At 37.0% G+C, this 13,272-nt stretch overlaps 1 protein-coding gene across 29 annotated transcripts in view; it reads right to left on the bottom strand.

The window, feature by feature from the left end:
- Positions 1 to 13,272, bottom strand: part of ERC1 (ELKS/RAB6-interacting/CAST family member 1) — a 359,940-nt gene that overhangs the window by 220,868 nt on the left and 125,800 nt on the right. For all 29 annotated transcript variants that reach the window (XR_014804001.1, XR_014804004.1, XR_002344313.2 and 26 more), the window contains one exon: positions 7,616 to 7,751. Coding sequence is in view for 15 of the 29 variants with exons in the window: in XM_084957042.1 (XP_084813168.1) it covers positions 7,616 to 7,751 (136 nt within the window). In the remaining 14 variants the exon portion in view is untranslated. The remainder of the gene's footprint in view (positions 1 to 7,615; positions 7,752 to 13,272) is intronic.

Here is a 13,272-nt window from a genome sequence, read left to right as displayed (position 1 = left end):
GTGCTTCTTTACCACCCTCAATCCCACTGCTTATTTTTTCTCACTCCTCCCTATCCCGCAAGCATAAAGATACAGACACGTGCAGAAGATTTCATTAAAATCATTCAACATGTCAGAATTCAATTACCAACTGCTCAGATGCTTAGTGGAGGAAAAAAATTGAAGCCAGATGCACTGATGAAGTCAATTTTAAGAAAAGAAAGCGAGTCTAACATTAGCTTTCAGAAAGAGATTTAGGTTACACACAAACTACATTTTGTTTTAAGGAAATACTTTAGATTAAAATGTAAAGTTATTTTCTTCTGCCTCTCTTTAAAGTCCCTCAAATATCTCTCACAGTTCAAACAGAACTGTTACAACCTCAACTGTTAAAAATCAAAGTCAAAACAAAAGCAGGTGAGTTTCTTTAAAGAATGGAAACATAAACACATAAAGTGATGCTCTATATAAATAACTTTTACAGAACCTCTGGTACAAATGTCCCATACTGACCGGCCAGGTTCTCATATTGAAAATTCTGGTATGTGGGTAACAGAAGTCTGGCAAGGACATGGGGTTTACCTAATCATAGGACATGTCTCCTCTGGTTAGTGATGCTTATAACGAACAAGCATAAATTTTCAAAGTCTTTACCAAAAATCCCATAGATACTATCTTTTACTTAGTATAATAAACAACTCATTGGTCCATAAGAGGGCTTTCTTGCCTTCAAGATCTTGGCAAAGGGAGACGTCTGCTTCTGCTCTCTCTCAAATATAAAAGGAATCTCTTTGGAGACTTCACTTTCCAAAAGCCAAGGAGGAGTTTCCACAACGACACAAAGGAAAGGATTAAATCATTCATTTTACTGAGTTGAGAACCTAGTACTTATAAGAATTTTAGTGCCAAAGGTAACTTTAACCACTCACTCTTTCATGGGGAACATTCCTGGAATAAGCTCAAATGATGTGGCTAAAACCTCCCAAAGAGTAAGGGCTAAATTTCACTGTAAGAAATAGCTTAATAGCTTCACAACCGTGCTATCAATAAACATTCTGTCAATAACTTTCACTGGCTATCAAAAGGAACTGAATTTTGGCCTGAGAGGAAAGTATCCATTGAGTATATTTCAAACATGGCAGAATTTCTTAATTTTAAGACTTGTTTTGATTTTTTCTAAATAGTAAAGTGGTACAGTTCAAGGTAAAAGCTTTAAAAGGTCCCATACACGCCAACAATAAGAGTAGGTCCTTCATCTGCAAGAAAACATAACTTTCAAGTTAATTTCAGCAATGATTCACAGAGTTTTAAAAACAGATGCTGATTTCTATGTACACTTTTCCAGTGTAATCCTAACTCCATTTCACATTTGTTGAGACTACCATAAAAGCACACTTATGCTCATACTCTAGATAGAAAAAGCCCTAAGGAAAAAATTAATAAAAAGGGAAGAAATGATACAAAATTAAATCTTCAAATAGGCCAAAAAGAAGGACTATTAAGAAGAAACCAAAATTTATTTTTTACAAAATTTATTTAATGTTAAGAAGAACATTAATACATTAGAGGTATCTGGCATGCGAAATATCATATACTACTTTAGAAAGATGTCAGACAATCTTAATTTTTTAAAAGGTTTTCTTAAATAATTATCCCATGGCCAATGTAAAACACAAGGAGGAGTGGTCTTCATTTCAGAAAGAAATAGAAATCTCTTGCCAAAATGGAAGAATTTTTTTTTTTGGTAGGCAGAGTGATTCAAATACAATTTTAAAGAAAAACACAACTGTTTCATCGATTTTGCACCTAAGAGGAGAATATGTCTAAATACATGTAAACTGCCTACTGCTATCTCTATCTCTATTTTTCTTTCTTTGAACTTTATTCTTAATATTCATTGGTCTCAGGAGAGCTGACTCACAGAGCCACAACATTCTTTCAGCAGTCCCATTAATCTCCCCGACAGCACCAGCTTTCAAGGTTAAATTCAGATACTCATCTCTGTTATAAATAAAAACAAAGCACCAAACCACTACTGATATGAGTCCCTGCCCCCAATTCAGTCTACTTTGCCATATTAGAATTGCTTAAAACTTGCAGTTCTGTCAAAAGACAGTGTCACTGCTGAAATAATGGAAATATATAAAACATTCCGAACCAAGGGAAGATGGCATTTCCTTTGTTAAAATATGCAAGGCCCTAAAAGGGAAACCTATGTTAAAAGGATGCTAAATGTAATATCATTATACAAAACTTAAATTTTTAATGAAATTTTTATCTTTTTTATTATTTTTAACAATAATTAGTTGTAACTAATGAACAGCTACCCTATATAAAACATTAAGAAAGGCTAAGTTTTAAATTTAAAAAATATCCCTTAACCCAAGACAGATATAAACAAGTCAAAAGGGTAAAAAGAAAGATGATTATATCACATAGGAGCACTTATTAAAATATGTATTGAAAAATATAAAATAATAAAATATAATTAAACATATAGGCTGATGAACGATAATAAGAACAGGGTAGAGTTCTTCAACAAAAGTTAATTTTTCTTGCCACCCATAGCATGTGGAAGTTCCTGGGCCAGGGACTGAACTTGTGCCACAGCAGTGGCACAAGCCACTGCAGTGACAACATTAGATCCTTAACCCATTGCGTCACAAGAGAACTCTCCAAAGTTAATTTTAAGCCAGAATTTTAGGTGGCAAAACTAGAAATCCCAGGAAAAAGATTCAGCATAAGTAGAAGAGTATCAGTTAGAAAACCAATAAACTAAAAAAAAAAAAAAAAAAAAAGAAAACCAATAAACTGTATTTAAAGAACACTAACACTCCCAGGTTGTATAAAACAGAGTAGCTATGCTCTGAGTATCTCACCTAAAAATCAGGCTAGAAATACTTCAATGATTCGGCTGATGGGAAGCTCCAAAGGCCAGGCTAAAATGATTGTGAATGAATGAGAGTTCTTGACATCTATCCATACAACTGAAATCAATAAACATTTTTAGAGAGAACCAACAATGTGCTAAGTACCAAGACAGGATTCCCAAACTCAAATATATGGGGGAAACAACACACAAACTAACAGCATACAATACAAAGTAAGATAAAAACAAGCCCTGAAATAAAAGCAGAAGCAAACTACAAAGGAATTGCAACACAAAGCATAATTAATTCCACCTGCGAGGATTTACACAGGCTTTACATGAGAGAGAACATTTTGATCTGAACATTAAAAGATGGATAGGCTTTCAATACAAAGCTTTTCTAATCCCAAAATGACCATCAGTCAAATTAGCTAAGATTATGCTTCTGCATAATGCTTATTTGGGAGGCTTTTGTTGCTGGGATTTACCTAATTCCAGTTCTTCATACAGTAATTACTTATGAATTGCACTAAAACATACTTTTTATACATATCCAGCAGAAAAAAATGCTTAATAAGCATATGCAATGTTTGTGAGGAGAAAAAAATTTTACTTATCTCTATATCCTCAAAGCATTCATGTCACTCAGCAGTATGACATTCCATAATGGGTACTCAATAAATGTATACTGAAGACAAATACAGATTATTCTGAAATCTGGTTTAGCCAATTACAGTGTAACATGGCTTACAGAAAATATTAATGAAACAACCCAGTACTGAATTTAACCAATACAGAGATAAATCCTTGAGTAAGGGAAACAAAGTTTGGGAAAATGCAATGCAAAATGTCAAGGGAAGAGGCACTATAACTGAAAAACATGATAGTAGGAAAGGTCACCAATGTGTCTCATTGTTTTTATCATTCATGTCCTGTATTTGTGAATATCAACTAGGATTATAAAATAATTGAAATGTTAGTATGTATGCTGGAAAACACATACTGGAAACATGAAAACCATGCTGGAAACACATCACAGAACAGTCACATATATACCTAAGGAAATATTCCAAAGATCTTGTGAGGGGTAGTGAGTTTTGTGAGCGTGTGAAAGAAAAACTGGTCAAGTACCTGGACTGATATGGGACCATATACTAGGTCCAAGGTCAACAGGGCAGACAGAATGGAAGGCCCTCTTCCCCAGCCTTGGGAGCTGCGAGGTCCTCTCTTGACAGTTCTAGATACACTGGGTCAGCCCACACACAGGCCTGTCCTCTCTCTCACTGCGCAGCAGCATCATCAAGCTCCCCAAGCCTTGGGGATGATACTGCACTCTCTTTTTCTTCTCCTGCCACAAAGGGCCTTTTCATTTTCCTTTCCTCTCCCACTCTACCCCAGCTCTAGATGGTGACGATCCTAAAGGCTCAGTACTAACTCCATGTTCTCCTGTCAACATGTTGGCTCTAGATGGTATTTGATTCTTACGGATTTCGGTATGATTTTTAAGCTCAAGTCTCCAAAATTAATAAAACAGACTTCTCTAAACTTCACATCTACACATCTAACTAGGCTCAAATTTCCAGTAGGGTGTCTCACTGATACCTTCACCTTGAAAATGGATTTGTTCTCCTTCCCTGGAAAACCTGCTTATCTCATGTCAGGGCTGCCCCATCTTATCACTGAGCATCAGCTCATATCCAGGTACCCAGGCCAGGGGCCGAAGCGCCATTCCCGACTCCTTACTCTCCCTCAGTGCCCACATTCCCATCCACAAGAAACTCCTGACCATGCTACCTAAACATAGCAGATCTCAAGTCTACCCTCTCTTCTTTCTCTCCTGAGCCTCAAAAACCTCCATCTTCAATGTCACTAAAGGGCCACCTACTATAATCTGAGCACCTTCAGAGGAAGGACCATGTTTGTCTCATATCATCCCTATGTATACAATGTTATACCTAACATTGTATACAAGACATATTTACTGTCATATACTTTCCTCATAACCACTCATCGCATTCTAATCCAGGTTTCCAAGTACTACAAAACAAAACAAAACAAAACAAAACAAAACAAATACACACACAGAAACAGTACTCTCAAAATGTAAATCAAATCTTGTCTATCTTTACTTAAAACGTCCCACTATTTATAACATCTAAACTTCATATCACAGCCTACAAGGTCTGGCATGATTAACAGGCACCCCTGCCTATTTTCTACTTCCTCATCACACACTCAAACTTCTTCTTACCTTAGGGATTCTCTCCACTTTAAATACTGTTTCCTCTGCTTTTTACATGGCTTTTTAAGACTTCATCTTAATGACATACTCAGGGAAGCCGTCTCCAATGGTCCTATCTAAATTTGCTGCCCATGATCTTTTCCACGCCCAGTTTCTTTCCTTAAAGCACCTTCGTAATTTCTATTTGCTTATTCACTTAGTTTTATCATTATTTCCTCCTCTGTGAGGTAACATGCTCCAGAGAGGAGGGGACATGTCTTTTCATTACTGCATAACTAATGCAATGAGATCCTCCTGCAGAGCACAGGAAACTATATCCAATCGCTTGTGATGGAACAGAATGGAGAATAATGTGAGAAAAAGAATATATATAATATATATGTATTACTGGGTCATTTTGCTGAACAGCAGAAATTGGCAGAACATTGTAAATCAACTATAATAAAAATTTTTTTCTTAATTTTTTAAAAAGTAAAAGTAAAAAGTAAAAGCCCAGAGAATTCCGTGGTGGTCTAGTGGTTAGGATTTATCACTTTCATCACTGTCACACAGGTATGGTCCCTGGCCTGGGAACTAAGATCCCACATCAAGTGCCCCCCCAACCCCCCCAGCCCCAAAAAGCCCAAAACAACTTAAAAATATTTATAGGTAGGAGTTCCTGTTGTGGCGCAGCAGAAACAAATCTGACTAGAATCCATGAGGATGGGGTTTGATTCCTGGCCTCACTCTATGGGTCAGGGATCCAGCGCTGCCGTGGGCTATGGTGTGGGTCGCAGACGCAGCTCAGATCCTGAGTTACTGTCGCTGTGGTGAAGGCCAGCAGCTATGGCTCTGATTCGACCCCTAGCCAGGCAACGTGTATATGCCGCAAGTGCTGCCCTAAAAAAATAAAAAGGTAAAAAAAAGGCAAAAAAACAAAAATTTATAGGTAAACATTTATATGTTCTCAAAACAGGGATAAACTAAGCAAAAAAATCCACAAGGAAAAAGGCACCACAGAAGAGAAAATTTTAGTTATATTAATAAACAAATGAACATTTAAGACATGAAAAAATACTCAGCCTCACTGGTAACCAGAGATTTTAAATATAAATTAAATCAAAAATTAAATATTTTCCACCCATCAGATTGGCAATAAAAAATTAAAAAGGAGGAAGAAAATTTATGCCATTAACTGTTACTGGCAAGGGTGAGGAAAAACTGGTATGCTGCTTTTTTTAAAAGTTGGTACATTTGAGGAAATTTATACTGTTTCTGTAAGAAGCATGTATTTTATAATAAGTAAAAGTTATTTAAAAGAGGAATGAAAAAGGAATTAAAAAGTCAGATTTTCATGTCTGAAATGAATTCAATAATGAATTATAAAGCCTAAAAATGACTTCTACATAATATAATAATAACTTTTTCAAATCTCTCCGGTGAAGATTTGGTGCCCACACAATATGGTATAAACACTCTACCACACCAATTAGCAACTGTAACGAGAGGAAAACAATCTGCAAGTGTCTAGCAGCCTTAGCAGAAATTTTAGAGATTTCTAAATCTGTGGTATTCCCTGAAACTTAAAAAACATTCATTCTGACAGACTAGAGATCCAGAAGTCCCAGTTAAAATCATGGCTGAGCCATTTAGAAACCTGTGTGCATTTAGGTAAGTAATGCAATTTCTCTGAGATAATTTCCTCATCTGTAAAATGTGCAAAACCCATCTGCCTCACTGGATTAATGAAGGTTAGAAACAACAAACGACCAGGCCCTAGTTTCAAGCACCAGCACTTATACAGTCACTGCTACTACTGTTACTGAGTCTGAGTTAACCTTGTGAGTAACGGGAACATTGATTATTTCTCCAGTGAAGTAAAAAAGTTTGTTTTTATACATCTTGTATGACTGTGAAATATGTTAAGTTGAATTTTTAAAAAGTAAGAAAAGGAAAGGGGAGAAAAAAAAGGTAAGAAAGAGTGGAGGAAACAACAGTTTATAATAATCTATATGGGGGAAAATGGGTGTGTGTATATATATATATATATATATATATATATATATATATATATAAAACTGATTCGCTTTGCTGTACACCTGAAACCAATTCAAATTTAAGCCAACTATACTCTAATGAAAATTAAGAAAAAAAATAAAGAAAGAAAGATGGGGGAGGAAAGGAAGAATGGAAATAGAAGTCAGACACAAAACTAGATTAGCAACACACTTAAATGAAGGAAAATGGCTAGCAGTTATGCTGACCACCCAGAGGCTCCACAGAACCCGCTCATCACACGAACCCTGAGCTTAACAAGCGTGGTCACCCTGAGGCAAGACGGCTTTCTCCTAGGCTGAGGTTTTCTCACAAAGCTGTGGAGTGGAACTTGCCTTTCCTATTTAAAGCCAATCCTTTACTTCTAAACAGCTGGTGTAAGAGCCAGGCAGCAGGCAGGGTTAGAAAGAGGAAAGGAGGAAGCAATGGAGAGAGAAGGCACAGGCAGGCAGGGGAAGCTGCTCCCCCAGGGCTCGGTCTGCTCAGCTCACCTGCAGCTGCTGTGAGCTGTCATTGAGGTCATCTTCCCGGCGCCGAGCCTCCTCCAGCATCTGGGCACTCTTCTTCTTCTCCACCTGCTCCTTGTGCTTCAGATTGGCCACCTTCTTATTCTGGTCTTTCACCTGCCTACATACAAGGGGCAGAAAAATCAAGCTCTTCATATATATACACAGGAAAGATTGTGTTTTTTCCCCAACTTACATCACTTGACACCAAGGAATGGCTAAAAACCAACAAAGAGTTCCTGCTACAAATCCTCCCAATGCTTCCAACCTCTTTCCTAAGGGTAGCAAACTGTTCACACGGATGTTTTAGGAACATGTATTTAAGCATGTGCTTTATGCAGCACAATGAAATTAGAAAACCAAAAAAGGCACGGGATAGTGTGACACAGCAGAAAAAAGAAACCAATTCAAAGCTTTTTGTTGGACAAATGGAAACAGTCTCTTGACATCAATGTTATGAAACTAGAAAGGCTGATTAAGAAAGGTTTGTAATACAACGCTAATTTTACTGTTATTAAATATTTCAAACCTTCAAAAGGCTATCTATAACATATATATATTATTTATATATATATAAATAATGACATAACAATCTAGGGATCCAGCTTAAGCAACAGGTCATTGCATCTCCTTCTGAATCTCCCTCTTCAACTCCATACTAAGATAAGAAAACTCGACCAAATGCAAGGCCAAAGGTAGATAAGACTAATCTCACCAAAGGGTGTAATCATGACTGCCAATTAGAAAATACGTTTAAGGCACTTCCAGGAGAAAGTGGGCTCTGGACTGCAAGAGGATCTACTTGTGTCTAAGCTTTCACAGTCTGCTAAGCTCTTCACATTTGCATTACTTATTAAGTAGACAGTATTTGTCTCATGTATCAAACACAAGGAATATCGATCCATGAATAAAAATAGTTTCTGCTCTCAAATACCTCCCAGGCACCCAAGCAAATTCAGGATAAAGGGGGAAAAGGTGGCAATGGTGATCAGGAAAAGTATCCTGGAAAATGATCTCCCTCTGAACTTTCCTCAGGGATTAGCCCAGGTCGCAGGGTAGGGAGAACAGCAGGAATAAAGCGCCGATAAAAGGAGAAGGTGTCCTGCTGGAGGAAAGCCACATTCAGTGTGACTACAGCTCAAAGTTGGAGCAGCAAAACAGAAAAAGGAAGCCAAGGGTAACAAAAGCCAAATAATTATAACATGCTCAGCAAGGAATTTGTAGTTTATACTAAGCGTGTAAGACTTTATGTAGGGAAGTGATAGAATCAGATTTCCAATCTTTTGGAAACAAATCAAAGGGGTATCACGGCCAGGGGCTGTGTGGGGTGGAGGGATGCAACAGCTAGAAAAGAATCTAACTGAACCCTAAAATTGCATTAATAAACTGAAGCATGGTTTATATATAATTAACATCCTTTCAAACAGGTAATGATAGCCTGTGGTAAGTTTTTCCTCTCACTACACACTGTATAAAAGTTGTTTTATCTCCAAACTATATCATGGTTCATCAGATAAAAACACAGGGCATCTGATCAAATCTGAATTTTAGAAGAACAATAAATAATATTTTAGTATAAGTATGTCCCAATATTTATAAAACATATTATATCGGCTACAGCTCCGACTCGATTCCTAGCCTGGGAACCTCCATATGCCACAGGAGTGGCTCAAGAAATGGCGAAAAGACAAAAACAACAACACATCATTCCCCCAGATTATAAACTCTTGTCCATGAATAGATCCTTATAAATAGATCTCAGAGGGTCAGAAATGCTCTTGGGCCTATAAATTCCTGAACTGGCTAAAAAAATAAGAAAAAATTACGCCCTCACAGTTCTCTCAGACTTCTTTTTGTGAATGACATCTGATGAGGTTTCACTGACTAGTATTAGTTAACAATGAAAAAATTTTTCTAAAATGTGCAGAGAAACGGTTGTTTGACCAAGTTAGATTTTAGAAATCAAAGAAGAACTCTTTCAACAAACTAGATGAAAGAGATCATAACAAGAGGAATGCATCTGAGCAAGACATAAAGTATTTAGCAAGATATAAAGTATTTAACCTTTATTACAGAACAGTATAGGGACTCTGGTCTTAACACAGCAAGTAGGAGGTATCCCACAGATTCCAAACAGTTGTGGTGAAAACAGTCACTGCTAAAGGTCACTGCTAAATAAAACATAATACTTAGGTCAATCTGTTTAGATCTAAGAGTGAAAGAGTTGACATTTATAGGTCTCACTTCCTAAACGTCTTACCTTTAGCCAAAAAGGGCTGCCATATAATAAAAAGGATGAATTCTGGACTGAATTATTTCTTTTCATGTGTACATGGAATTAATTCTTTGTACTCATTCTCTGGGGCTAATGTCACTGAACAAGAATGGAAGAGATGTGTGTTTAAGGATACTGAATGTGACTCTTCAGTTATCCACACTCTAAATAAAATCTCTCTGCACTGTACTGAATGGAAAGGGGGACAGAGGACATCAGGGGAGGACAAGGGAGAAATAGAAACAAAGAAAGCTATTCAAAATGGAAAAGCTTAGTGGGGAACACTAAAATAAAAAACACTATAGGTAAGTGTCATTATTTACACAAAACAGTTAGTTAAAACAAACACTGAAGGGTTAAGTATCTTCCTTAAGGTCATGTAATGAAGTCATCTAAACATTCAATTCAATCTCAAAACATCAATAACATACTCTCTTGGTGAGATATTCAATCTGATTTGGCAAAATCATAATTAAAATGATGAAATGCTTCTATATAGAAAAAAAAAATACTGCATTAAACTCCAGTCGGGAATAAATGAGGGTGGTTTTGATTGTTTTGTTTTGTTTTTTTATCTATTTAGGGCCTCACCCAAGGCATATGGAAGTTCCCAGGCTAGGGGTCAAATTGGAGCTGTAGCTGCCAGCCTACACCACAGCTCACAGCAACACTGGATCCTTAACCCACTGAGCAAGGCCAGGGATCAAGCCCACATCCTCATGGATATTAGCTGGGTTCTTAACCTGCTGAGCCACTACAGGAACTCCTAAAGAAGGCTTTTAATATACTACAGCCAAAATAATCTTTGCCACTGGAAAAACACAACTTACTGTATCTTTTATTAGCTGGAAAAAAACGTATTTAGAAATAAGTATTGTATAATGGCATTTACTGCTAAAGTAAAAACTATGAAAAAATGAACCAGCTAACAATATTATAATTAACATAACTTGTAACTCAGAGAACTATGTATACACCAATGACTTCCATAGACAAATTCTTCTGGAGCATTTTATGAGGTTTTGTTTAGAGACAATCAGACCAAAACCTGTCATGCAAAAGACAAAATATAGGACAAAATGATAAAACTTCCCAGTAAAAATAGGAATGCACTTGAAGCTTAAATTAAATGACAGTCCTCCAAACATAAGACAAAAATCTTTGTGTTATTTTTCTACTAAAGCTGAACTGTTTTCAGACTTGGGTACTTAAGTGCTACCCAAATTGCTTTGTTTAGAGTAGAAAATTGGAAAAATACTTGAAAATGAAGTACTTGTGCTTGCCTTTTTTTTTTTTTTTTTCGGTCTTTTTAGGGCCACACCCATGGCATATGGAGGTTCCCAGGTCAAACTGGAGCTGTAGCTGCTGGCCAACACCACAGCCAAGCCAGATCTGAGCTGAGTCTGCCACCTATACCACAGCTCATGGCAACGCTGAATCCTTAACCCACAGAGAGAGGCCAGGGATCAAATCTGCATCCTCATGGATGCTAGTCAGATTCGTTTCTGCTGAGCCACGACAGGAACTCCTGTGCTTGCTATTTTTACTGCAAACACTGTAAGATTTCTTCTATATATTCTGTAATATTCTTCTTATTCTGTAATGAATATGGTTTATTCAAAATAGGAGTTCCATAAAAATATTTACAAAACAAAATAGAGTCTTTGGTGGTAACAAGTCAGATGACCAATAATGTAGGTGAAAAAAGAATTTTTTAAACAGAAGATGAGATAGACCAAGAATTAAGAAACATGTAAAAGAAGAAAAGAAAAATAAGCTAACAACCGTCAATGAGGTGGTAAGAGAACTAGCAGGAAACAATAAACTACAAAAGAAGAGTTTCTTAAAAGAAGGGAGCTAGTCAATAATCTAACACCCCAGACAGGCTTGTAGGCCCAAGACAAACAAGGTTATTAAATTTGGTAGCGTGTACATCACTGCAGCAATGTTAGCACAGCAGTGAGAGAGGAATCCAAATTCCACTGGCTGGGAAAATAAATGGGAAGTGTAAATGTGGAGGCATGGAGCATAAACGATTCTTTTAAACTGTGCAAATGAACAGAAAAGAAAAAGTAAAACGCAAAAGTAAGAGACTGTAGTGGGCTGAAACCAAGGAAAAGAAACTGGAAGGACTGTGTACATGTCTTTTGAAGGAAGGGGAAAACTAGGGTATGGTTTTATATTTGAGGGAAATGAGGAGGAGGAGGATTCAATTTATGGACAAGGTTTTGAAAGCTGGACAGAGAGAAGCAATGAAGAGAAAGTTTAGCCTCAGAACAGAGCTGGGACATTAATTCCAGTGACAGAGGCAAAGTGAAGATGAGTGAAGACAGGCATGTGGAGACACTGATACATGCAGAGAAGGAAGAGGACTATGTGGGTCTGAATGAAGACCCCCTTCATGAATAGATTAGTGAGTAATTATGAAGCAAAAGTTTTATTTTTTTTAACATACTTACAGCCCAAATGGCTTGTTTTTAAAAGAGTCAAAGATAAGGGGACTTTTTCAGAAATATGATTAAGTATTGAGCAGAAATATTAGGCAGGAGAACTGGGAAAGAGAGCCCCTTCTCCCCTCTCCCCAAAAAAGTATCCACTTCATCTTTCTACCTACAAAAGAAATTTTAGCACTTGAAAAACAGTCTGAAACTATCATTATAGAAAAAAACATGTCTTCTTTTCTCATCTTCTACATATATACAACTTTCCACTGGCATTCTTCTTCGCACTTTCTATTAATACTGATAGGCATCGACAGTACGGTGTGGTGTTTTCAAGGACCTGAGCTCTCCGGAATCATGCTGTGATATTTCTGATCACACAGGACTCCATGGAGAAGGCAAAAGGAAGTCATGGTAACAGCTCCATTTATTGACTACTTACCTTGTGCTAGACACAGTTCTACATGTTACTTGTACTAACTCCCTCACTGTTTACAACAACCTTTAGATTAGATAACTATTGTAATTTTATACATGAGAAAACTACAGATGAGAAATCTACCTAAGAAAATCTACCTGGGACTCCACAGCTCATACTCTATGTCCTAGCTAGAGTGCATGTGATATAAAGAGCCCCAAGGCTGAAGTGACAATACCTGGCTTCAAATCTAAGTACCATCACTTACTAGCTGGTTGACCTTAGAGAAATCATGTTCCCTAATCTTAGTTCCTCCTCAGAGTAATAATCTGGCCTATGTAACACACACACTAGCTGTGAGAATCACAGAGACAAGTGCTTTCACAGACAGTAAATATATACGATGTCAACATTATCAGAAAGTAGCTGCTAGGTAACGCGGTATTAACAATACCATTTCCCGAACTCTATCAGAAATTCTCACACTTTAATTTACTGCCATGGCTCA

The sequence above is a fragment of the Sus scrofa genome, chromosome 5, assembly GCF_054392235.1.
Source record: "Sus scrofa isolate SSC_HxYL_T2T_F1_AM1 chromosome 5, Sscrofa_HxYL_maternal_Yorkshire_Landrace_v2.0, whole genome shotgun sequence".
Lineage (NCBI taxonomy): Eukaryota > Metazoa > Chordata > Mammalia > Artiodactyla > Suidae > Sus > Sus scrofa.
The sequence above is the reverse complement of the archived record's forward strand: the minus strand, read 5'-3'. Positions and strand labels throughout refer to the sequence as shown.